Here is a 26,105-nt window from a genome sequence, read left to right as displayed (position 1 = left end):
CACAATTTATAGACCAACATGTAGGTTTAAACATCCCCCCCCCCCTAAACTTTAAGGGCATGCAACTAAATTAGCAACCCTAGGTAGCCATATTAAGGTCTTTTAACTGGTTTCGATCTCGCTCTAGATGTTCAAGTATTCTTATACATCCTTTTTTAGCTATCTATGATATTATCCTTGTTTAAATACTTTTTATAAGAACTTTTTATATCAATGTTTTTACATTTGCCTATTTGTACATCTGTATAGTATACTATTTAATTGATAAAAAGTAAATGCTGCTACAACCAATTTACAAATTTTCAGTAAAATGAGTAAAACAAAAATATATCTTTATATTTCATCTTAAAGGTATTCAATTTTTTAAGATTTAAAAAAAACTAATTACATTTTAAATTCTAATTGTGTTTTATAAAACTTTGTCTGTCTAGCTTTAATTTTACGGGAAGTATGGTAAATACAGCTTTTTGTTGAGTAACTGTACGTAAACAGACGTGCAGACATACTTTATTTATAGAGTAGCTACACTGCTTAAAATGTGCATTATATCCTGAGAAAGTAGGTGAGAAGTACCCAATTTAAACCATAATACCCGGGACTTAAATACTGTTTAGAAATACATTTAATTTCAACCTGTCAAACAAAAAGTGCGGGCTTTAATTTTGTATAGAATGGACATTTTAAAGAATTAATCTTGAATGTAAAATGAATAGACCCGCGATTGTAACATAACTCGGAGTGCATCAGCTCTTGTCGGGGAGGTGATTGGTTCGAACCCCAGCCTCACCGAGTAGTAACCAAAGTTACAAACAGCTACCATGCGACAATGATAGAAAAAGTGTTTGAAATGTCCGCCTAAAACACAAGAAAATCATTACTATGCACAATAAGGACTTCCAGACAAAGGTCTTGCAAATAAAGGGGTTGGTTGTCTGCAATTCCTGGGATGTCAGAACCTTTATAATGGTATGGCTCAGAATTAAATATGTTTAAAGCGTTGTTCTAAAATCATAAAAATTTCAAGAAGTTCAGATATATTTGTCAATTGTTGTGATATTTCAAAGTGTTTTTGAACATTCTATGTAAAATTAAACTTGTTGATGAAAAGCAGCTTTGAGATGGACTTGTCTATCAATACCTAGGATACAGGGATATGTTAATGAGATGGACTTGTCCATCAATACCTAGGATACAGGGATATGTTAATGAGACACAAATTAATCTTCGCTACCATTGAATAGAACAAAAATTTGCGTGCTATAAGTGGATGTAGATCCGTATCGACACCCATTTAAAATAATATTTGGCACGCCTGTCTTTCCCTTTTTTAACTTCATAATGGTTTCAACCCCCTCTGGTAAATCACTGTGCACGCCACTGCTACAAAATATTTAAATTTTGACCATTACCATAACCCGAGTCTCCACTCATATTCTCCTGAGATGGGTTTTTAAAAGATGCCGCGTTTTTTCTCGACATTTTTACGCTATGAATAACAAGCGCGGCATTCGCGAAATCTAAACAGAGTATACAACTATTTATTTAATTATTTCGCTTTTGTTGGTACAGCCTTTTTAAAAGAAAAACAAATTATCTTAAATCCATTTTTGCTACATATTAATTAATATATCTTTTTAGTGCTATATTAGACATTATACAAATGGCTAAAATAATAATTTTAAAATTTTGAATTCTTAAGTTGTATACTCTGTTTAGATTTCGCGAATGCCGCGCTTGTTATTCATAGCGTTACAAAATATAGAGAAAAAACGCGGCATCTTTTAAAAATGCATCTCTGGTTCTCTAAAAATACTACTTTGCTATTGAATATTAATTCAAGTAAAACTCGAATCATTGAGATTTAAACGGTTGAAATCAAATCTGATCTTTGGATAAGATTATTTTTGGGTGGAGATTTATATAACTATCCCTTAATCCATGATCCATAGTGTAACAAACAAGAAACAAATTATCCATGGACTTCAAAACTTTTTATTCAAAAGTATCAACAGATGAAAAAAGTGTCAACTTTTAAAAGAAGACATACATTTCAGACAATGTCTAAAGATATAACTTTTTATGGGTAAAATTCTAAGATGATCTTTTATTGACACAATTCCGATTTTCTAGATTTTTTATCTACATAATGTCTAACATTATTCATTAATATCATAGATTCAGGTAACGCTCTTCTAATAATGAAAAAACGAGTAGCTTTACTGATTTAAATAGAGGAAGTATCTTCAATTATATGGTCAAAATACAATTTAACCAATTTTAACCTTTTTAAAAGCGAAGCTTTTCTATAATTAGGGTCGGTCCGTACGTCCGTCCGTCCGAGATAGATAGCTTTATTCGTTAATTTAGGCATGTTAGAATTGTCCTATCGATTTCAAACTTTGCATGGTGATTCCTCTAGTAGTTGGGTACGATTTAGAAAGCGTAGCAACTCTATAATCATTACCAGAATGTCCGTACGTCCATTTTAAACATGTTGATTTTTTTCCTTTTTTAACAACAAATTTTCAAGTGTTCTATTTATCCGTTTGATCTGATTTTTGGTATATTGATTCCTGGGACAACAAAGAACAATATTATAAGCGAAGCAACTCTATAATCAAGTCCAAAATGTAAGTATGTCCATAAACATTATCCTGTTTTTAAGCAGTTTTTCAACAAATTTACTTACAATTTTTATTCGACATTTATACATTTATGTTCCGATTTTTCAGTTCAGATACTATACAAGTGTTAATGTCCGTTTGTCCTACCGTTTCAGTGCTTCGCTTTTATGGATGTTGTCATCCTTGTTTTCAAATTGAGGATTAAGGTACAACGTAATATGCTGAAAATTTTCTTATTGGGCTGCTTATACTTTTTAAGACATTAAAGTACAATAATAAAAAGGTCATCAGCTATATGTAACCTGTCCCGAATATCTATTAACACTGCGGAGCCCATTATTCTGCATTAACAGAAAAATTTAGAGGTAAAAAATCTTTTGTTGGTATTTCCCTCTCCCTGCATGGATCTAGGATGTTAAAATGGTGAGAAATCAATTGAAATTGTATTTTTGGGGCAATAAAAAGACTAACATAGGCAAAATAATTATAGTATTGAAAAAACTAAATTTTCATGTACATATAAAATATCGGTCCCTGAATCGCACCTTTAGATCTTAGCCTTGGTAACCGTGGATATTAAAATGAAAATTAATAAGAACACCAGTTTTGTTAGACCAGAGGGGCCGAAGGCTTGGGCTAACAAAACAAGTACTTATCTTAATATTCGTGGAAAATTGTCTGTAATTCGATGATATACATGATTTTTCAGTATGGCTGAGAGCCGATTCAAAGCAATAACATGTTAAAAATGTTAAACCTTGAATGATTAGGTTGACATATAATTTCAATGATTAATGTCAACCAAGAAATTAATAATGATGGTCATAACTGATTCATTATTTACATGACTTAATTGGAGCTAATTTAAGCTATCAATAAACAATAGCTTTACTTGTAATAATCAATCTATATCAATCTTTGTTAATATTCCCGATGCTATTGGCTGATATTCAAAGACCTAATTGAAAGTCGGCATAGGGTCCTTGGGCTGGGGACATGCATTTATTAAACCCTTTCCCTCCCTATTGTTTTACTTTAATCTTAAAAAATAATCTTTCAAAAATGAGTGTCTCACTTAAAATCTTTTTTTTAAGTTGAATGAACAGTTAATAGCATGTATAAAATTTTTATTACATTAAATTAAAGCTCATGGATTTTTTTAAGAGAAACTTTTCTTCATGTAGATTAAGTCTAGATGTACGTCCAAACTAAATTTAAATTGATGACAACACCCATAAAGGCGAAGCTTAACAAATCAGATGGACAAACGAACATTTACACCTATAAAGTATTCTTTTCGTTTTCATAAATTATCCAAATTATTGAGTTTCCCTATTATAGATATTATCATTCTTGTTATACTTTATAGACATTTATACTATCCTGAGGCAAAAATAAAATTAGGAAAACGCATTCTAAATATTTAAAGTATCAGAATCTTTTCAAAAAGGCTTTTCTTAAATTTATTAGTTTGTGGATAAGAATCGTCTTATTAATTTAAAACTTAAGGTACACTCTTTTATTTGGGAATTACGTGATAAATGTATTACCTTTTTTTAAGAGTGGAGAAAAGTTAAAAAGGAAAACTAGTTTTATCAGCCTCGAAGGCCGAAGGCCCGTGTACACATGTATGGCTGACAATCTGTTCTAATCCAGTGGATATTTATCGGTTTCGAAGCCAAACTGAAAATAATATTTCTGTTAAACTTATTATCTTCTCATAATCAAAATGTGTGGAATTTACCCTCAAAGTGCCTTGTTGAGCACAGAGAATCCCTCTGCCTCCTTTCTTTTTAAAATAAATTGAATATACGGGGAGGGGAGATTAAGGTTTGCTTAAATCGGGTACTTACACCGCAGGTGTAACCCCCCGCCCACTTAGGGGATAGAAAGAAATAAACAAAAACTAGTCAATTTAATTTATAAATAAGGGTGGATCATCAGGTTTCTGTGCTCGACATTACACTTTTAGAGAAAGAACCAAAAATATATAAAGTAATTTAAATCTTACATCTTAATTCATTGATTAAGACAGTATAAAGTATAAAAACCTATTCTTCTAATCAAAATAAATTAATGATTATATCAATACTTAAAATTAAAACAAGGAAAACCATGATTGGTTTAAGAGAAAATTAAACGAATATATATCTATTAAAAATCACTTTTATATCCTTCTATTATATTATTTTTTAGATAAGCTTCATATTCTGTCGTCTGTCTGTTTATATCAAGCTTAAACTCTCACTAACCACTGGATCGATTGGGATCTGCTTGAATTGTAATTATACTTACTAGTAATACGAGTGAGAGGGGGTTGGGGGGTTGGAGGAATCACTAAGACCTCTATGCTAGGGGAGAAGCCTTAAAATACACAAATATATCTTGCCCTTCAATCTATGATCTAACAGTAGCTGCGCTAGTAATAAAATATTTTAATGTCCATCGATATCGTCGATTTTGTCGGCACCTTTCTATCACAAGCTTTGAGTTCAATTTATGTGTCAGCAAGAATTTATCAGGGATCTTTAGGGATAAGACAATGGGCGATAAATTGATGCACAATGTATAAAATTACTGGTTGAAAAGTTTGAACACTGCTGGCTTGAACCATCCAATGACAATTTATTTAAAGTACTCACAGATTTAATAAAATCATCTTAACTAATTCATATTTAATGACAAATCTACATAAGTGCTGGAGCACTACAGACTGTCGGAACAGGTGAACTATATACTGGATGCTCATATTGAGAATCTTTACAAAAAACTTCAGCCGTCTTTCTTTAAAAGCAGCCGGAAAAATCACGTTTCCGCCAAAACATAGCTGACAGATTATTCTTAAAAATCTACTGATTAATTTTTTCGTCTATTGTATTAATCCTAAATTCCTGACTGATCTTTGATCGGGTTGACAATATCTAAAAGGTTTTATTTGATAACATAAATACTAAGACGCGTGTCGAAAATCCTTTACATTTTAAAGACTAGTAGATTCGCCCTATTCTCTAGGCTATTTTTCCCTTACAGTCCCCTTCCCCGCCATCCCCTAGTGTTAGTTACATAAAGTAGTTTTAGGTCTGAAGCGTTTGTCCATAACTACGCATCTGATTGAGTTCTCCTTTTTAGGGAAGATTCGCATAGATCCCTGGATGGTTTTAGGCTATTTTAGAGTCCCTAAATGCTAGGGCTGCAACCACTAGTCAATAATAATATAATTTTTGGTTATTTCTATATAATATAAATTTCGCGCCTTAAATCTTTTAGTTTAAAATGTAAACTTTCTGAAGGACACTTTTTTAATGTACATATATGCAATAAGAAATATTTTGGACATAGGGTATGGGTGAAAATAAAGTTACGGGGTTAGAGGGAGGGGTGGGACTTTAAAGTCCCTGACCCTCAAAAACCTCCCCTTTTTATCTTCCACATGTATCCCACACATACACACTCACAAACGGACACCGATATTCTCAATTTTTTCCCGCGACCCTTTGTCCCAGGCAGTTAAGCAAGCGGAAATCAAGCAGTCAAAACACGGTCAGAAAAATGGGCTCTTCGCGCACTTTTTTAACCCCAATTTTATGGAAAGATCTTCATCTTACATTTGAAAATTATTCAGTTTAAAGAGAACTTTCAGGTTGTTGGTTGATATATTTAAACTTATTATAAAACTAAAATGTGAATTTATCAGAAAAATATATTTACCATAAGTAAAAAAAAGTGATTAAAATCAATGTTAAAAATGACAGCAGGCAATGACCAACCTCAAACACTAAAAATGTCGACAGATCCTGAAAACAGAATCAATAACAATATCCTTAGTGACAAAATTCATTCTGAAAAAGACACATTAGAAAATAAAGATATTAAGCACACGGCTAGAAAGTGTATTAAATTTACAAATGAGACTTACACAGAATCAAATAACGACACAAGTGTTAATGATCCTGACAGACAAAAGATCCAGAAAGCAAAGTATATCCCTGGCAAGGAAGGGGACCCAGTTTTGGAAGACTTTAGAATTTTAACAGGTAGATTTTTTTCAAAAATATAAATCAAAAAATCTTACTTGAAAAGTATTTAAAAGTAAAGTATTATGTACTTAATCTATACTTTAAGGTTTAAATTTATTTCTTACTTAAAAATAAAAAAAAATATAACTAGTGGCTAGAAGTATTCAAAGATTGTAAAAATAGCCTAAAACCTTCCAAAGACTTTAATAAGATTGGCCCAAAATCAATCTGGGACCTTGGTAAAGCTTCTTCTAAAATAGGAAACTTAATCGGTTAATTAGTCACCGAAATTCGAAATCATATGCCTCAGACAAAAAATCTTTCTACTAATATAAGATAAAATCTATGATTATAATGTAAAAAAATTTATTTCATTTTCAAATTGCCAAAAAAATCAAAGTTTAATCAATTTCAACTGCGAGGTAAAGAAGTATTAATTAAGTAACTCAATTTTTGTTCAATTTGAATCTTTTTTTATTTCCTTTGTTGACTTGTTTATTTAAAAAATCTCATTTTGTTCATTATTATTTATTCATTATTACGCTATTTAAGACCACGCATATCCTTTTTAAAAGCGATGCTTTTCTATAATTAGGGTCGGTCCGTCCGTCCGTACGTCCGTCCGTCCGTACGTCCATTTTAAACATGATGATTTTTTTACTTTTTTAACATCAAATTTTTATGTGATCTAATTATCCGATTGATCTGATTTTCGGTATATTGATTCCTGGGACAACAAAGTATAATGTAATAAACGAAGCAACTCTATAATCAAGTCCTAAAAATGTAAGTATGTCCATAAACATTATCCTGTATCAAGCAGTTTTTTAACAAATTTACTCACAATTTTGCTTTGACTATTATACATTTATATTAGGATTATTCAGTTCTGAAACTATACAAATGTTATCGTCCGTTTGTCCTACCGTTTCAGTGCTTCGCTTTTATGGATGTTGTCATCCTTGTTTCAGTATGAATTAACATATTTTGATTCCAGGTTTGCTTGAGATGGAGGTATTCTACCTACCCCGGTGTAGCAACTACATGTCCAAGATCCAGGGGAATCATGTGACTCCTCTCATGAGGAAGTTGGTTGTGGACTGGATGCTGGAGGTCTGTGAGAGCCATGAACTACGTAGTCAGGTATGAGAAAAACCTGTATGAAAACATCCATTAAAGAAAGAAGCAGAAATTTATTGATTTTATTTATAAATTACTGAATTGTAAAGTAAATTCTCATTAGTCAGAAGAATCTTCACTAGAAAATTTAGAATTGTATTTCATATGGCATCAAAATAAACTATTAATCGTAGCATTTTAAATATTTGTAAAATGTTATTAGTTGGGAGAATATCCACCAAAGTTCTTATAATCCTCTTATTGTACTGTATTTAAATATAAGCATTAACAGCTGAAAATATTCTTTTATTCCAGGTATTCCTTCTGTCAGTGCAGTACCTGGACCGAGTGCTGAGCACCAGGAGGATGGATAAGCAACAGCTGCAGTTATTAGCTGCATCCTGTTTATTTATATCCTCCAAACTTAATGATACAGGAGCCTGCAGGGGTGGGGGAGCTCTGAGTGTTGATAAACTTGTAATCTGTACAGATTGTTCTATTAAATCTGCACAACTTTATAATATGGAACTCAATATTCTGGATATTCTAAACTGGGAACTTTGTTCTATAACAAGTATGGAATTTATCCACATGTTTATTATTCTTCTGAATAAGAATATTAATAATTATCAAAGTCAGAGCAACAGCAAATATTCATCCCAAAGATTTAGCTCCAATGACAGCTTTTCCAGCACCTCAACAAATAGCTTGAGCAACAGTTTTCTTAATACTTCAACTAGCAGCTTTAATGACAGCTTCCAAAATTCATCCAGTAGCAGCTTTGGAAACAGCTTTCAAAGCTCAGCATCAAATAGCAGTTGTGACAGCTTTATGAATAGCTTGAGAATGCTATTAGACAAGAAAGAATCATTGCTAAGCAGAACATCTGTGTTATTATGTCTGGCTGCCACAGAATATCAGTTCTATGCTGTTAAGCCGTCAGCTTTAGCCGCCGCTGCTCTTTCCATCACAATCAAGGAACTTATGGGAAATACCGAAGGTCAGAGCAACAAGGAAACAAGTTCGAATCTCAGTCAATATCTCAATCAAACTCTGGCCAATATGATCCAAGAAAATAAGGTAACTTATGATTGAAATAGTTATTCTATAATTCTTATCATTTTTTTTGGTATGTTGCATAATGTTAGGTTCTAGCTAATGGGTTGAGAAATTGTACATTTTAATTTATTTTAATAATTTTAGCGTATTTGCTCTGTAATAAAGGTTATATCATGTGTTCATCTCACTAATTATGGTGTATGTTTTACTACCGTATTAAAGTTAGATGTTTTATTTGAAGTGATATTAGTTTGTTTGCTACATTACTTATCATCATAAAATTCTTTGCTTACAATTTAATTAATTATTTTTATTTTACAGGCCTCCCTGATAATGTTAGAGAACTGTCTGCGTACAAGTCTTGACTCCTGGAGAAGATCGGAGGAGGGAGACACATCCGCAGAATTTTCTGATTATTATGGCAGTCCCTGAGAGCATCAGTTCAACTCAACCTTTTCAATTTGGTGCACTGATTAGGGATAGATAAATGCAAGAAAGAAAGGACAATGGGGAGAGGGGGCGGGGGGGATTATTAGAGAGATACACCACTGGAGAATTTTCTGATTATTATGGCAGTCCTTATGCATCAGTTTAATTGCCTTTTATGTAATTTATCTATTTAATTCTGGGACAATTACACAGGGATAGGCAATTGCAAGAAAAAACCTGGGAACCTATGAAGAAATTCTGATTAGTCCTTGAGCACAGCTGTTGTTCCCTCTTCATTTTTATCTCCTTACTTGTTGGTTTCATTACAGAAAGATAAGACAGATAAATCTTTACCCTAAAATTTTAAAACTTAATTATGGCATTTTCTTTTCTTATGACTTTGGGGGGTTTATTAGTAAGCTAAATAAACATCTTGTCTTTTCTATATATATGTAAATATTATGTATTTTTTTCATTCTGATTTTTAAAACATTCATCCAGCATTTAAATAATGAATTTTTTGTCTTATTATCTTTTAGTTTAAACTTTAATACATTCTTTTAATGTTATTATATTTCATTCTGATTATTTCATTAATGTATAATTTTATTTGACATGGGCATTACTATGGCTATTATGTACTATTATTTTGTTATTATATTGTTAATTTACTTGTGAAATGAAATAAATTTTTATCTCATGATTTCTAAATTTTTGTGTAGCTACTTTATTGTTCACATTGTCTGTCCGTCCGCAAAGCTATGGAAAAATTATGATTTTCTTAGCTGCTATCTAAGATAGAAAACTGATTATGATAGTGAAGATACCCCTCACCAAAGTGCATCCAGTATAACTCTTGCTTTATCTGTCAGTCTGTAGGTCGGTCACACTACAAACGACATATTTTTATATTTAAAAAGGTTTCGAGATTTATTATTTATATTATTCTTTTTTGTTATTTTACATTTGCTCTAAAACACATTGATGATTTTTTGTTTGCTTCGCTGCTTAAAAATGATAATATCATTTTACAAAATCAAATTTGTACATGCAAGATTTACATAGAAAACATAATGATTTATTTATTATATTTAAAGATTATGAATAAAAAGATTTTGTTGTTAATGGATCTTACACCAGATATTCCGCCACTCTTGTAGAGTAAAATTTGTAGCTGGCTAAAGTAAAGATTAAACTCATCTTCTTCTACTGGAACAAACTATCCAATAAATGATGTCCATGTTAGCAACCTAAATGGACGACAATTTTTCTCTGTCATAATATCCACATTTATTCTATATCCTTTTTGAAAAATAACTTACTATAGATGATTGATTTGATGCTATGGTTATACCTTTGTAATGAATTTGTTTGTTTGTCTACAAATGTTATTTGTATAGGGGATAGTAAGTAATTACGCAGAAAGAAGTTGCATGGAGACTGTATATATTTAAAGTTAATTATTGATCTTTTTTAATTATATTAAAAGTTAGATTATTAATTTTTTTTGCAATTCTTATTTAAAAAGATTAAGTAAAAAATTATCTGTTTGACCATCTGTTCTAGAAACCTTGATCTTGAACCAAATTTTAATAAAAAAAAACTAAAAAATTTGACCCTATATAATAATGCAAAATTATTGTCTTTAGGCAATCGATTGATTGGCATGGGGTAACATTTGGAAAATGAGGAGATTTCTAGGGTAAAGAAATAGATATATCAAAACTTGAAAGCTGGTTTTAACTTTTGACAAAACAAAGTAATGAATTATTTCCTTGGTTGATAATTATCACATTATACACCTATATAGATTTAGCCTTACTATAGTCAATTTTAAAAATTAAAGTTTAAATGCCTGTTTTTGCACATTATTGTACTTTGTTAAATAACAGGTGGAGAAAAGACTGACAAACGAACTTTTTAGATTTAGATTTCAGGTTTTTTGTAGACTTAGAGGCCTCTCCTCTGCTTACGACTAATACTAAGCTAAGTTTAAAAGATCTTATTAGAGATAAACACACTATATTTTACTGAACTAAAAAAACTACATTTCCGTTGATAATTTTATCCCTTTATTTGTGGAGATATTAGACTGATTGGCTCAATATTTTTGATTATTAGGATGTTTCGGTCAAAGTTAATTACAAGGTCCAACAAGTCATTTCAAAACTTTTAACAGACAGGATATTAGACACACAAGAATCACAGCTTCCATCACAGCCGTGTCTAAAAATAGATCATTTTATGAATTGTCTTTGTCTTTGAGTCGAAATATGGCACCTAAAGAAACATTTTTTGCTGGACCAAAATGATTCTCTTTTAAAGCGCTTTAGAGTTGTAGAGAGAGTTTATAACTATTTTAAGAGTGGGGACTTCTTCCCTCCCCAGTTTTTTACATTTTCTTTTAAAATTGGGAAGAAAAAGGTCTACTTCTCCCTACCCCCTCCTACCTAAAGTGCCCCTAGAGGCCTCTGAGGCGTAGCTACTATATTTTAAAAAGCATTCGGTAATTCAAGAGTGAAAATAAGGATATTTAAATGATATTTCAAAATAAAATCATTTAATTAAGTTTTTTTTTTTGTACAGTAGCTGCAAATTCAAAATTTGAATTGATATCAAGGCAAAATTAGTTTTTTGAGAGATTGATCATTAATATCATATTTATCAAAATATGATTGAGTTATTTTTTGCATCGTATTATAGACAGCTTTCCGCGGATATTAAAAGGAAAAAATATAAGAGTAAAACCAGTTTTGTTTGCTCTAAAGGACCAGACAACAGAGTATAGTTGTATATACAGACAATTACCTCCCTTCCTTTTTTAAAGACCTCATTCGTCTGCTTCTAAATTATTTTTTTGCTACTTGGCTGTGTTAATATAAGCGACACCATTGGTTGATTTTCAGTAACCCAATAGAAATGCTGCACAAGGCGGTTGCGATAGGGAGATACAATTATTTAACCCTTTCTCCCTCTAGTGTTTTACTCTAATGACCAGACTATCAAAACTGGTATTTATTTAATGATTTTTATTTAAATATTTGTAAAAATTGTCTGCAATACGATGCTATACATGATTTTTCATAATATAAACAAAGAGATATAATAAGGCGGGAATTTTTCTCTGTAAATGTAAAAACTTATGCTGAATATGGATCTAAATTTTTAAACAGTGAACAAATAAAAATATTGTTCCAAAATTAGACCTTGAATAACTTGACACAGTTAGATGCATGAATAGAATTCTGAGCATTAGAAAAGAAAATCTTTTAAATATCTCATAATAATCTTGACTTTAAGGTACATTTTACAGTTAGGTACTAATTTAGATTGGTGCAAATTTTGAATACAGTCTTTAAGAATAGTGGCTACGCCCCCTAGAGGCCACAATGGGGGAGGATAGACCTTCCAATGACCTATAAGAAGCTACATTGTAAAGAAGAATCTTATTGGTTAAGAGAGATCCTTTTTTACATTTAGACAAACATTCTGTTACTTTCAAATAAAGTTGACTAAATCAGAAATTTAGTTGCTGACACAATCAGGTGCTAAGATGTTTTGAAAGGGCAATATCACAAAATTAAACATTTATAATTGATCTACAAAACAATAAGACATAAATCTTTCAGAAAATCAAAATACCTCTACCAATACACTGTGATTCATATTCTTAACTCTCTGTTGTATAAGAAGCAAATTTGGCAAGGGTCCAGAAACCCTCTGAAGTGGCAGGGGCGCAGGAACCCCCCTTGAAGGACCCCCTAGGATTTCATAATATGCCTTGAAAATTATTTTTAAGTAAAAAAAGAGCAGAACAACAAGATTGCAAGGAATTTTGTCTTCATGCTTGTTTTTGTCGTCTTAGGGTCAGGGTTTAGGATAGCAAAAAAATAGGCCTTGAATTATTTAAATATCCTAAATCTTTTTAAACGATCTTGTGTTATCATAATAAGATCAGTTATAATGACATTTAAAAGGTAAAAATTGGATATGTTTTTAGTAACATCAAATGTTCAGTTATTATATCAGCTATGACTATTTCCATATTGTCGACATAAATTAATACATTATTTTCAATGTTTTAAGATTCTTAAATCTAGTTGAAAATAAAGAGATGTTCCTCATTTTGCCTGAAGAAAATGGCAGGTTAGGTTATGCTATTCTGTGAATCTTCATTCTAATCATAGAATAATAATTGTTATACCCTAGAGGCTAGGGGGCAAAGCAGCTAGTTATCATGTCTTATTCTATAAAGTAGAGGGAGGTTTTGTCTGACGCTTATGATCTGTTTCTCAATTTTATGTAAGCGTCACATAGGTCGTCCTGTTATGGTTTTCAGCTATTTTTCTAGCTCTTCTCTTCCACAGAACACCTAGATGATAGGGGTGTAGCCAGTAGTACATAAAAAAAAATAAAAATTGTTAAGGTTGAAAGTTTTAAGGCAATCCAAAAATATTTTATACACTTTTTGTTGATATATCTTTTATTTAAAATAAAAAGTTGTGGTAAACCAACGTCTTATTTTTGTTATGTTTACCTTTTTAATGATAGCAACATTCCATACACAACATTTTTCTGGCCTATCTTTTTTTTCCTGGGATAAAGTGGTACATAAATTGATTAAGAAATTCAAATTGATTGGTACATGAATATGAAAAATGCTAAAAAATAAGGATCAAAAAAATTGTAATTAACTATTTAGCACTCATTTTCAATCTCCATTATTGAATTGAAAAAAATTGTAATGGCGAACAAAATAAAAAAATCAATTGGTCTTAAACCATGCAGGAAAAGCATGTCTTCCATTAAAATTGGTAGTAAAAAACGCAAAATTTTATATATATGACCTTTATTTGGCAGCCATCCATGACCTAAGTATATGTCAATTAGATCAAGAAATTTATAATATCAAAGTCCCTGTCCCATTATAAATAAAATTTTATTTATGCACATATCCCTACATCCCTGAGATTAAAACGTTGGTACACAGATACTCACTCATTCATGATCACAGGGATTTAAGGGATAAAACAATTCCAGAGAATTTGATGTACAAACCCATTGTTTATACATGAAATTAACCCTTCCCTAGATAATAATTTGTGGTTGAAACGTTTGGACACTCAATAATCAATAAAACAACCTATCAAAATTCAATTTAAGTCCCAAAAGTTATGAGGAAAACGAATAATAAAAGATTCTATAAAACTTTGGGGACTAGTGTGATAAACAGCCTAATGTCCCCTTTCTCCCTGCATGATCAGCAAAAGGATTGTATTTATATTTTTTTCAGTTTTAAATTATTAGCATTGATTTTAAATATATTAAATATAATTAATTCTATTATGTAATGTAGTAGGTAGTTTTTTGACTTGTTCCTTAAGATCTCGCTTACTTTCAAAGATTTTTAGCTACTTTATTTTTTATTTTAAAACTTTGGGACGTTTTACGCTATTTTACAGTATTCCCTCCCTCCGCATACTTTGGGCGCAGCCGCTAGTTTTTATGAAACAATACCTTTTTATGGTGGAATTCTTTTTATCAATTTCGAATTTTGAGCTTTAATTAAAAGAACTTTTTAAGAAAGATATATTGGAAAGTCCTTTTAAATTCCTGCCTTAAATCTTGATTGGTTTGATTCAAGTTGATTCTTCTATTTTAGTAGCGCAACTACTATACAACTAGGGTATGTCCGTGTGTTTAATAGTTCCAACGGACAAACATACATTATATCATCACAAAAAAATGTATTTCTGAAACAAAATCATTGTTATATATTTGTGCTCAAACCTTGGCTATGACCTTACAACTTCTTAACTAATACTGTATTTTAGTATAATGTTCTTTTTCCAAAAAAATATTTGAAAGGCTTGTTGCTGCGCTTCATATGAATATGATTTTTCTGTTTCTGTAAGAATATATCTATCGTAAATCCTTTTATCAATAGTTTAATTTACGACGTTGTACCTAATAAAATCAATGCCATGCTTTGATACATCAAAAATATTCATTTTTCCAATAAAGTACAATTTGAATTTTTTAAAATTTAATTTTAATTTGAAAAAACGTGATGACTTAAAGATCAAAGAAGTAAAGGAATTTAAGCAGCCTTATTATGTAAAAAAATAATAATCAATCAGAAAAAGTCCTAAATTATATTATTTATTAATTATTAATTTATTTTTGTAAGATTTCCTTTTCTTCATAAAATATTGGCATACTTTACTTCACTTGATCCAAATCAAAGTTTAATGTTTATATTTCTCTCCCTCTACTCTCTCTCTTCGTGTAACAAGTGGACTAACCATCCATTTTCAGTTCTAAAACAAATCATTCGAAAATTGTTTTAACAATGATGACAACATCCATAAAAGAGAGTCTCTAAAATAAAAAGGAATGACACGAACATTATCACTTGTAGAGTGTCAAATAAGCAGAATATAAATGTATAATTATAAACAACATTGTTGCAAAATTACTGGAACACAGGATACTGTTATGAACATACTTTCATTGTACTGTGTTGTCCTAGGAATCATTATTTCAAAAATCAGATGAATAGGATAATCTCATCACATTAAAAATTGTTGTCAAAAAAGTTAAAAATCAGCATATTAAAAATATACGTACGGACATTCTTAAAACGATTATAGAGTTTCTACGATTTCTAAATAGTACCTAACTGCTATTAGAATCATCATGTAATGTTTTAAAACTCTAGGACAATTCTAACCTGTCCAAATTAACGAACAGAGCTAACCGTTCTAGACGGACGTTTTTTAAATTACAAAAAATTATTATGGGTTGTAATAAGTAATTAACTTTGAAGGTTTAAACATATGAAAAAGTTTAGAAGTGGGATTATCATTTAAAGAATTATCTTTTTATATTTTAGCCTATAGTTTTACTTAAAATGTGCGTGTCACTGATTCTGATCTAAAATTTTTAACCCACTTTTAGCAATAAAGCACTTCAAATTTCACACAAAAAAATAATTTTTGAATGAACTAGGACAATTATATTCGTATGTAGCTTAAAAACAATAAAGATATTTTAATGATTACTAACGGCTACACAAATAGAGCCCACTGGGGATATTTGAAGTGTGGGGGGGGGGGGTAGGGAATGGAGTGGGAAGTCAACCACACCGCTATTTTCAATTTTATATTTAAAAAGAAAAAGGTTTTGCAAAAAAGGTTTTTTTGGAAGGGGGGGGGGGCATTTTTTTCTATGGGTAGTTTTTCTTCGGATGGTGATTTTACTTCCTCATAAACTTTCCAGAGAAGCTTGGTTATAGTTATAAACCTTATTGCATAATTAGTAAATAAATTATGTAATATAACCAGAATTGGTATATTTTTTGGTTTGCGTTATCATTTCTTAACTTTCTTTTAGTGGCAGTGAGACGTGCGTACTGACATTACCTAGTCATGAAGTAGCTGCTCTACTAAAAATCATCTTTGAATGAAAAATGATTGCACATAAAATTGAAGCCTTTTTTTACATCATTGTAACATCTTTATGACGCGGCACATTTTTCTAACCTATGATCAATGAGATTAGAGTAGAGTTAAAGGATTGGTTTTATTGATTGAAAAAATCTAGTTTTCTTTAGTCGACATGTTAGGACTTATCAGACAAAGGTCGTGCAATCAAAGGATTGGTTGTCTTTTGGATGTTACTTAACGTTAACCTAATATCCACCAAAGAGCGTTAGAGTATTCTATCCCATTACAAGCGGATGAGGCCCTTTTTTAAAATATAATATTAAATAGATCATATAACTATTCTTTTACGGATGGGTTTAATCAATCTTTTGAAAACTTTGATCAATGAATTATGGAATGAAGTATTACATGTTCATTTTTGGTCATTTATTCACAATAAAGGGTGTGAAATAATTAAAATCATTGTAATATGATATTGGGAACACAGGGACAATTTGGTCATGAAAAGCAATAATAGGCCTTAATAGTTATTTCTCGCATCGTATTATAAACGGCTTTCCGCGGATATAGAATGAACAATTATAAGATTAAAACCAGGCACGTGCTAAAAAAACTGGTTTTAATCTTATGATTGTACATTTTTATATTCGAAGAAAGCTGGATATAATACGATGCTAGACATAGTTTTTTTTCGTATGGATGAGAACCGGTTCCTATCCACCGGATTCGAATGAATACGAGAACAGATTTAAAATTATTTTGATTATTTTAGAAGTAAAAAGTTTTTTTTGATTATAATAGATTAATTTTTAGAATATATTTTTTATTATTAATTTAATGTAACATTTTTAAAAGCATCAAATTAAATCTAAAGCAACTATCACATGTAAAAATAAAAAATCTACCAATAAATATAAAAAAAATTAAAGTAAATTTAGAATATCAAGGCCTGTAATTTAAAGTTAGACAAGTCAAGAGTAGCTGCGCAAAATATAATTTTGTGAAAAAAAGAATTTTGCAATTTTAAATGTAATGATTTTGATTAATTTTATATAGGGAAGTTACATATAAAACTTTTATCATGATTTTAGAAGCAAAGTCATTCTTCAATACATATTGTCTGTTCTATTAATCATCATGTAAGAGTAACAGGATATCTGTATGTGTGACTGTCAATCTGTCCGTAGCAAAGAAGCTTGCAAACCAATGAACTGATATGCTTCTCATTTACAGTGAAGCTACTTATACGCCAAGAGAATGTTTATTGTTTAACCTTCTTTTGGGATAAATCGTCCCTATATAAAAAAAATCCTCCCCCCATTTTTATTTTATTTTTAAGACTGATTGAAAAAAATGGGTGGACTATCCCGTACCCTATTCCATCAAGTTCCCCTAGAAGCCTCTAGGGGCGTTGCTACTAGTACACAGTAAAGATGACATGCTGTTAATTTTGCTAAAAATTCCCAGCGAACAAAGGCGTTTTTCCCTAAAACCCTTTATATTATGAATTGAAATGAATGGCCTAGTTTTTAGGTTTTATAGCGTTTAACATTTCATACAAAAAGGACAACTATGTTCATAAGTAGCGCAGCAATAACAAGCCAACAAGAAAAAGAAGTAAAGTATTGTCAATAAATTACCAGAAATGAAATTCCTCAAAAAGTTCATATATTTCTAAGCAATTTTGTTTTGACATCCTTTCAATGCCTCAACAACCCAAAAAATACAGTCAAATTTATGGACGCAGTTCAATAATGTCGATCGGACGTATTGATATAGTCTATTTCTAGAGTAGCTTCACTATTAAAAAGTCTTAATATCCTACATTTAATTATCTTTTGTTGCAAGAGTTTAGTTTTTGTTCTTATTACAACTTTAAACACTTTTTAAAATTAAACATGAAATATTTAATTTAAAGGTTGAGAAAACCATATAATGGTATTAACCTTCCCTTTTTTAAAAATTAATTAATTTCAAGGATATCCTGTCTGTTTGTACAAAAGGTCCCTCTAACAGCTGTACCCGATAAGGTTCTCCTTAGCAGTATATCTACTTATTAGTCCTAATAAAAATGAGGGATTTTCCATCTCTATTTTAGGGCTTTTTTCCCACTTTTCCTCCCATCTTTTTTGACGTTACATGGCTGATCTTTTAGTCACTTTGTTCAGCTACTATGTCCTTATATATTAGAGGAAGAGTTGCTTGACCTGGTATCAAGAATTTTCATCTAACTCCCGTCCACTTACCAATGTTCGCAATCTCCTAAAGGCAGAATTCATTCTAATAAAATATTCATTTCAACTGCATTGTCCTAACTCTGTAATCCAGTTTGATAGCCTAAGAGAAGCATGTCAAATAGAATGGTGTCCTACCCTATCAATTTGAATACTTTTATATCAAGCTGGTTCAAAGTTATATAGAACAAGAATAATCACAGTATAAAAGAAACTAAACCAGCCTGAAAAAGAAGTGTAATATTAAAAAGCAAAGCAACTTTATAGACCGCCAATTCATTCAATCCCTCTCCTTTTTGTCCTACCCTAGTTCTTTTGTGCATTACGTTGTTCAAGCAATATGTAGGAAATACAATCATATTTTAGCAAATTAAAAGAAAACAAAACTACCCCATCTGTGGAGTAAGATTATTGATGGAAAATTTTAGAAACTGCTAGTTGTACCACGTATAAATATTTTAAGATAACGAATTATAGAACGTGTTATAATGTCCTTTACCCTCTTTTCTAAAAATATTTAATTATATTTTTAGGGAAGCGTTGCATTTCCAAAAGCAAATCTAGTGTGTTTTTTAATAATATCGATAAAATACAAAAAATTACCATTATTGCCTGAACACTGTGCAATACTGTGTGTGTGCGTATGTGTGTGTGTGTGTGTGTGTGGGTATAGTGGTGCACAAATTGATGATTACAGACCAAATTTTTACAAATTGTAACCTTGTAAATTCCAAAACGAATTGTTAATTTCTTTCAAATAAAACCTCTTCCCGTCCCCCCTCCCTTTAATTTTATCCCTCTTTTCTATGTTTATAAACCCAGGCTTTTCTGTAATAAATTCGTGATCAAATGTTTGGCTGTAACGTATAGCTGTTTAAGGCTAAGCTGGTTATGATCTTTCTTTCTATTTTAAACTTCTAAACGATTGATTTGATACTTTCAATGAAAATTCCTAGGACAACAAGGCTTCAATAATCAATGACTGATAAAAGCAAAGCATCTCTAAAGTAGTGACTAAAAAGTTATTTCTAAATTGTAATTTTCTTTGTATTATAATTGTTATTTTCTATTGATTTTGTTATTCTTGCTTACTTTGCTATATTTTTTTTATTAAAAATTTTGAGCTAACATTTAGAGTAATAAGCGAATTAAAAAAAACCTAAAATGTAATTCGAATTAAAATTCTTTTTATAATTTATTCATGATTTAAATCTAATGATGAAATTAAATTTGAAAATTTTATTAAAGCATTAGAATAGAGATATCTTTACTTTATAAAACGATCTACTTTTATAACAAATATTTTTTTGGTAATTTCGATAACAAAATGTAATAAATAAACAAATATGATTTTTTATATTTATTTCTTAATTTGATTTTGACTGATAATTGAAAACCAGCTTATGTTTTATTTGATTCATTTCATTATCCCTGTTCATAAAGGACAAAAGAGCTTAATTCTGGTTAAAATTGAAATGAAAACTATACCAAAATTCTTTTGTATAGTGTTACATATAAATAACAAGGACAATTATATCAGCAGCTGTTATTTATTTGTTACCAAAATTTTCATGCTTCTGTCAAAGCAAAAGTAGTTCTTATCCTTAGTTCTTTATTATTTGATTGCGATAGACAGAACACATAGTTAGAAAACTATACATTTCTATTCATAGATACTTAACTTGTTGATACTATAGAACAGCCTCGCTCCTAACATTTCGACACCTAGGAGAAATACTTGGTGTTATTACAGAGTAGTTTCGCTCTTTACACTGCACATAGGGGCAACAAGGGGCAACAATTCACCACCCCCAAATCAAGTTTTAAACATTCTATGGGTATTATCATACCCAATGTACATCAGATTTCAAAGGAATCGTAAAAATACGCTTTTTAAGTAAGCATTCTAATGCATGGAAGTCAAGAAATGCAAAAATTTTCTTACAGAAAAAGGCATACTTTTTGTGTTTCACCAACTATTTTAAAAGTATTATAAAATCTCTTAGAATTAACGTAATTAGACAAAATAACTTCTGATGAGTCATGCATTACATATATTTTGTCAGTATAAAAGACAAAAACACAAATTGAAGAAATTAGTCTTAAATAATTCTAGTTGAAGTCAAGATTTTAGTTTTTATTTGTTTGTTTTTTAATCAACATTTAAGAAGACAGTAAGAGGAAACATGTTTTCACTGGTTGCCACCGACTAAAAATACGATATTTGATTACCCAAAGACATATCATAATCGCCTGTACTGGTCTCATTTACCCCCCCGCGCCCCCGTAGGGGTTTTTAGCCCGTTTTCTGAACGTGGGTGCACGAAAAGCTTGTAAGAAAAGGCGTTTAAATGCGCTTTTAAAGTCAAAACTTAAGATATAATTCAAATAAATAAAAGACACAGAAACATAGACATATTGGGAAATATTTATTCTGACTTAGAATTAAAGTTAATAATAAATATTTTCAAGTTCTATTGCACTAAAAGATGGGGGGGAGAGGGTGGGGGGGGCTAAACCTAAATCTAAACCTCTTTATGTTTGATGTTTTAATGATCGTTTCTATAGATTATTACAAATATCAGGGATCTAAAGGGATAAGACAAAGGTCAATAAATTGTTGTACATCCCCAATGATAATACACAAAATTACCCCTTTTGTAGAATAAAGTTAGTAGTTAAAACGTTTGAACACACAACTGTAAAACTTTGGGGACTAGTTTTATAAACAGCCCAATGTCCCCTACCTCACTGCGAAAAGGTAAAGTTAATATGCAAATAACGTGATGTTCTTATAATCATTCTAAATTTGAATTAGCAAGTAGTCTATCTGTCTGTCTATTGGTAATGCTTTGTTTTTAAATTATGTAGTTACAGGGTATTCATGTTTAAAGTCAGCAGTTTTATTTAGAAAGGGAGGGGAATGTTAATTACACTAGTCCCCAAAGTTTTATAATAACGTTTTTATATTCGTTAGCATAAGAACTTCAGGAAATTTAATTGATTTTTTATTGGTTGGTTCATTAAGTGTTGTTGATGAGTGTCAAAACTTTTCAACCACTAATTGTCATCTACAGACAAATAATTTTGTAATATAATTTATTAAATATGTATTTATTAAATATGTATCAATATTGGGGATGTACATATTAATCGGTTATTGTTTTGTTCCTTAGATCCCTATAATACAAAGTAGCTTGATGTCTGTTTGTCTGTCCGCCCATCCCTTAAGATCTCGCTAACCACTAAACCGATTGAATTCTACTCTTCAGGGAATATATCTACTGGTCCTGTGGTTGTTTAAAGATCTTTTTCAAAAATAAAAATCCCCCTAAATTTTTTCATATTTCTATAATTAGGGTCGGTCCGTCCGTACGTCTGGTACAGTTAGCTTTTTTACTTAACTTAAACAGGCTAGAATTGTCCTATCGATCTCAAACTTTTCATGCTGATTTCTACAACAGTTAGGTACGACTTAGAAAGCACAACAACTCTATAATCGTTACCAGAAAGTCCGTACATCCATTTATAACAAGCTGATTTTTACTTTTTTGACAACAAATAATGGTTTTGAATGTTAAAAATATCCTATTCATCTGATTTTTTGAATACTGATTCCTATTTCAATAAGGTGTAATGTTATAAGCGAAGCATCTCTATAATCAAGTCCTAAAAACGTCAGTATGCCCTTAATCAGTAACATATATTTAATCAGTTTTAATTACAATTTTGTATAGACATGCATTAATATTCAGTTCTGACACTTCACAAGTGTTAATGTTCGTTTGTCCTTCCATTTCAGAGCTTCGCTTCTTTCATGGATGTTGTCATCCTTGTTTAATTACCTCTTGGGGCAAATCCCCTAGAGGCTAGGGGCGAAGCCGCTAGTATACATATAAACAGTAAACAAGAATCATAATATTATTATAAATATAGATATTAGTTAATAAAAATTTATGTTAATCATGCCCACATTTATAATGGATTTATTAAACATAAAAATAAAGTGAAACTTGTAGCTTGCTAAAATAAGGATCCCCATCCACCCCCATTTACACCATCCCCTCCCCTCCTACTGAAATGAATTCCATGACCCCAAATTTGACACTTTGAACACTAAAATCGGACTACAATTAACCTAGTTACACTTTAAAGGGCCCAAAAAGCTAGTGATAGGGTAGCTGCGCTACTAAAAAATTCTCATATTGCTCTGATAACCAAAACCCCTAATTAGACATTTTAAACACGAAATTCAAGATAGTTGATGGATAGATAGATGGATAGATAGATGGATAGGTAGATGGATAGATATATGGATAGATAGATGGATAAGTAAATGGATAGACAGATGGATAGATGGATGGATAGATAGAGGGATAGATTGATGGATGGATAAATTGATAGTTGATGGATAAAGAGATGAATAGTTGATGGATAGATAGATGGATCGAGAGATGGATAGATAGATGGATAGATAGATGGATAGATAGATGGATAGATAGATGGATAGATAGATGGATAGATAGATGGATAGATAGATGGATAGATAGATGGATAGATAGATGGATAGATAGATGGATAGATAAATGGATAGATAGATGGATAGACAGATGGATAGATATATGGATAGATAGATGGATAGATTGATGGATAGATAGATGGATAGATTCATGGATAGATAGATGGATAGATAGATGGATAGATAGATGGATAGATAGATGGATAGATAGATGGATAGATAAATGGATAGATAGATGGATAGACAGATGGATAGATATATGGATAGATAGATGGATAGATTGATGGATAGATAGATGGATAGATTGATGGATAGATAGATGGATAGATTGATGGATAGATAGATGGATAGATTGATGGATAGATTGATGAATAGATAGATGGATAGGGTAAGGGGGGACTATTTTCGGGAGGGGTTAATCTGGTAATTTTTTATCTACCATCATAATAATAGGTAGATGAATAGATATATGGATAGATAGATGGATAAGTAAATGGATAGACAGATAGATAGATGGATGGGTAGATAGAGGGATAGATTGATGGATGGATAAATTGATAGTTGATGGATAAAGAGATGAATAGTTGATGGATAGATAGATGGATCGATATATAGATGGATAGACAGATGGATAGATAGATGGATAGATAGATAGATGGATAGATAGATAGATGGATAGATAGATGGATAGATAGATGGATAGATAGATGGATAGATAGATGGATAGATAGATGGATAGATATATGGATAGATAGATGGATAGATTGATGGATAGATAGATGGATAGGGTAAGGGAGGGGCTATTTTTGGGAGGGGTTAATCTGGTAATTCTCTATCTACCTTCATAAAATGAACTTTATCTCCATGTTCCTTTCAAATGACAGAAAAAAACATAAAAGCAAATTTGTTTGTTGTTAAATTACCTACAAAAAAGTATAAAATGAAATTTTTGTGAGATGAATTTTAAGGGTACTAAATAATTAAATCCCCTTTTTGGTTGATTTGCCCCAATGTGCACTGCATTGTTATTTGTGATGGTTAGGACATACTGGCAGATGAAAATATTGTGGATTTATTCTACACTTCACCAATTCATACATATCATTCATTTGAGGATATTTTAAAGAAATAGAAAAGAGGGGACATGAGCTATATTTAAAGCCATATCCCGATTTGTATTGGGTCTTTGAAATCAGCTAATAGCGTCGAAAATATAAACACAGCCGAATCCCTACAGTAACATGAAGCAATTTGCTAGTAGACGAAAAGGGTCTCCACCAAATGGGCGAGGTAGGTGTCTGAATTATACTTACATCTATACTTATACATTTATTGTGAATAGCACTAATAGACATTTCTTGTAAAGTGGTTCTAAAATATTTGTAAAATCCATACACTGAAAGTAGCTGTATGTATATCTGCGTGTCTGTCGTTCTTTCTGTATTTAGCTTAAGCTCTTTCTGAGCCGATATGGTTATACTTTACATTAAAGCTTTTATAGGCCCAAGGAAGGTAAAGTAAAAATTGTTTCTGTTATTTTTATGCAATTTTGCAAAAACACTTAAAATGATGATTGTCATTATTTGACCGTTAATTTAATTATATACAGAGTGTCATCAACAAAAATCTAAACCTGAAAATATATAAAATCTAATTTATATGCAATATATGTAAAAAACTACACTGATAAGAGTTGCTCTTTTAAGGGAAGCTGGACAATCACATATATGTTCTTGGTAGATTTTTTAATCTATTTATGGTAAGGAAAATTCAACCTAAACGAAGCAGCTTATAGTGCTTATGACGTCATACAACACAAATGGCCAATGATAGGCCAGTATACATTGTAATTGACCAATGGAAATGGCCTATCATTGGTCATTTGTATTTTAAAATGTCATTTTTTCTCAGGCACTGCTTTAACCTTAACTAACAAAATATATAATAAAATTATTGGTCTTTCCTAAAAATGTTTGATTATTTATTTTTTAGATTCCCTTTACAGTCTTTAGGTGGAGCCACTAGAGTACTTTAAAGAATCTTGTTGAAATAACGAATATTAGATGTGTAACCTCCTTTTTAGTAATTTGTCTGAAATATGTAATAATTCTGTCTTTTTTTGGAGACAGAAGCAAAAAGGGGCCTTGAAAAAATAATACATATTTCTATAACTAGAGACCTCTAGGGGCATTTACGGAAAGGGTTAAACTTAACAAGATCTTAAGGTACAGACAAACACTGACAAAGATAGACTGACTTACATCCTGTTACTTTTATGTAAGGATAACTTGCATTCAAAATAATTGGTTGGTATCTCGGTATGTTATAAAATTAAAGACAAAATTAAACTTCTTAATTATTTTAAATGAGTAAAAAATAATCTTCTTTTCTATTGTATAATATTTTTCTTGTTCATTCACAATATTTTAAGAATAGTTATTTTTAGCAGCGTATAGTTTACGTGGATATTGAAATGAAAAACTATTAAGATTGAAACCAGTTTTGTTAGCCCCGAGGGTCCGAAGGCCCGGGCTAACGAACTGGTACAAATTTATAGTTTTTATTTTAAAATTCTTAGAAAATTGTCTGTAATACAATGCTATACATGATATATCAGTGTGGCTAATCAGGTGGATATTAATCGGTTTCGAAGTTTT

At 30.8% G+C, this 26,105-nt stretch overlaps 2 protein-coding genes across 10 annotated transcripts in view; one reads left to right on the top strand and one right to left on the bottom strand.

Moving 5' to 3' along the window:
• LOC145333978 (uncharacterized) overlaps positions 1-26,105 on the bottom strand; it is a 227,647-nt gene that overhangs the window by 73,613 nt on the left and 127,929 nt on the right. The gene's annotated exons all lie outside the window — the stretch shown is intronic.
• LOC145333857 (uncharacterized) lies at positions 6,250-9,947 on the top strand. The gene is made up of 4 exons (XM_080179115.1): positions 6,250-6,658; positions 7,638-7,783; positions 8,075-8,839; positions 9,140-9,947. The coding sequence occupies exons 1-4, from the start codon at positions 6,361-6,363 to the stop codon at positions 9,248-9,250; spliced, it is 1,320 nt and encodes a 439-aa protein (XP_080035241.1). The 5' UTR covers positions 6,250-6,360; the 3' UTR covers positions 9,251-9,947.

Source organism: Acartia tonsa, chromosome 12 (assembly GCF_053477335.1).
Source record: "Acartia tonsa isolate MP-2025a chromosome 12, ASM5347733v1, whole genome shotgun sequence".
NCBI lineage: Eukaryota > Metazoa > Arthropoda > Copepoda > Calanoida > Acartiidae > Acartia > Acartia tonsa.
Note: the sequence above shows the minus strand (reverse complement) of the source record. Positions and strands in the feature narration are given on the sequence as shown.

What these genes read in the sequence shown, in the direction of transcription:
- LOC145333857 (XM_080179115.1), top strand. Translation starts at nt 6,361, where the DNA reads ATGTTAAAAATGACAGCAGGCAATGACCAACCTCAAACACTAAAAATG. An exon ending in AGACTTTAGAATTTTAACAG is followed by an intron (nt 6,659 to 7,637) that starts GTAGATTTTTTT and finishes TTTTGATTCCAG; the next exon opens with GTTTGCTTGAGATGGAGGTA. An exon ending in GCCATGAACTACGTAGTCAG is followed by an intron (nt 7,784 to 8,074) that starts GTATGAGAAAAA and finishes CTTTTATTCCAG; the next exon opens with GTATTCCTTCTGTCAGTGCA.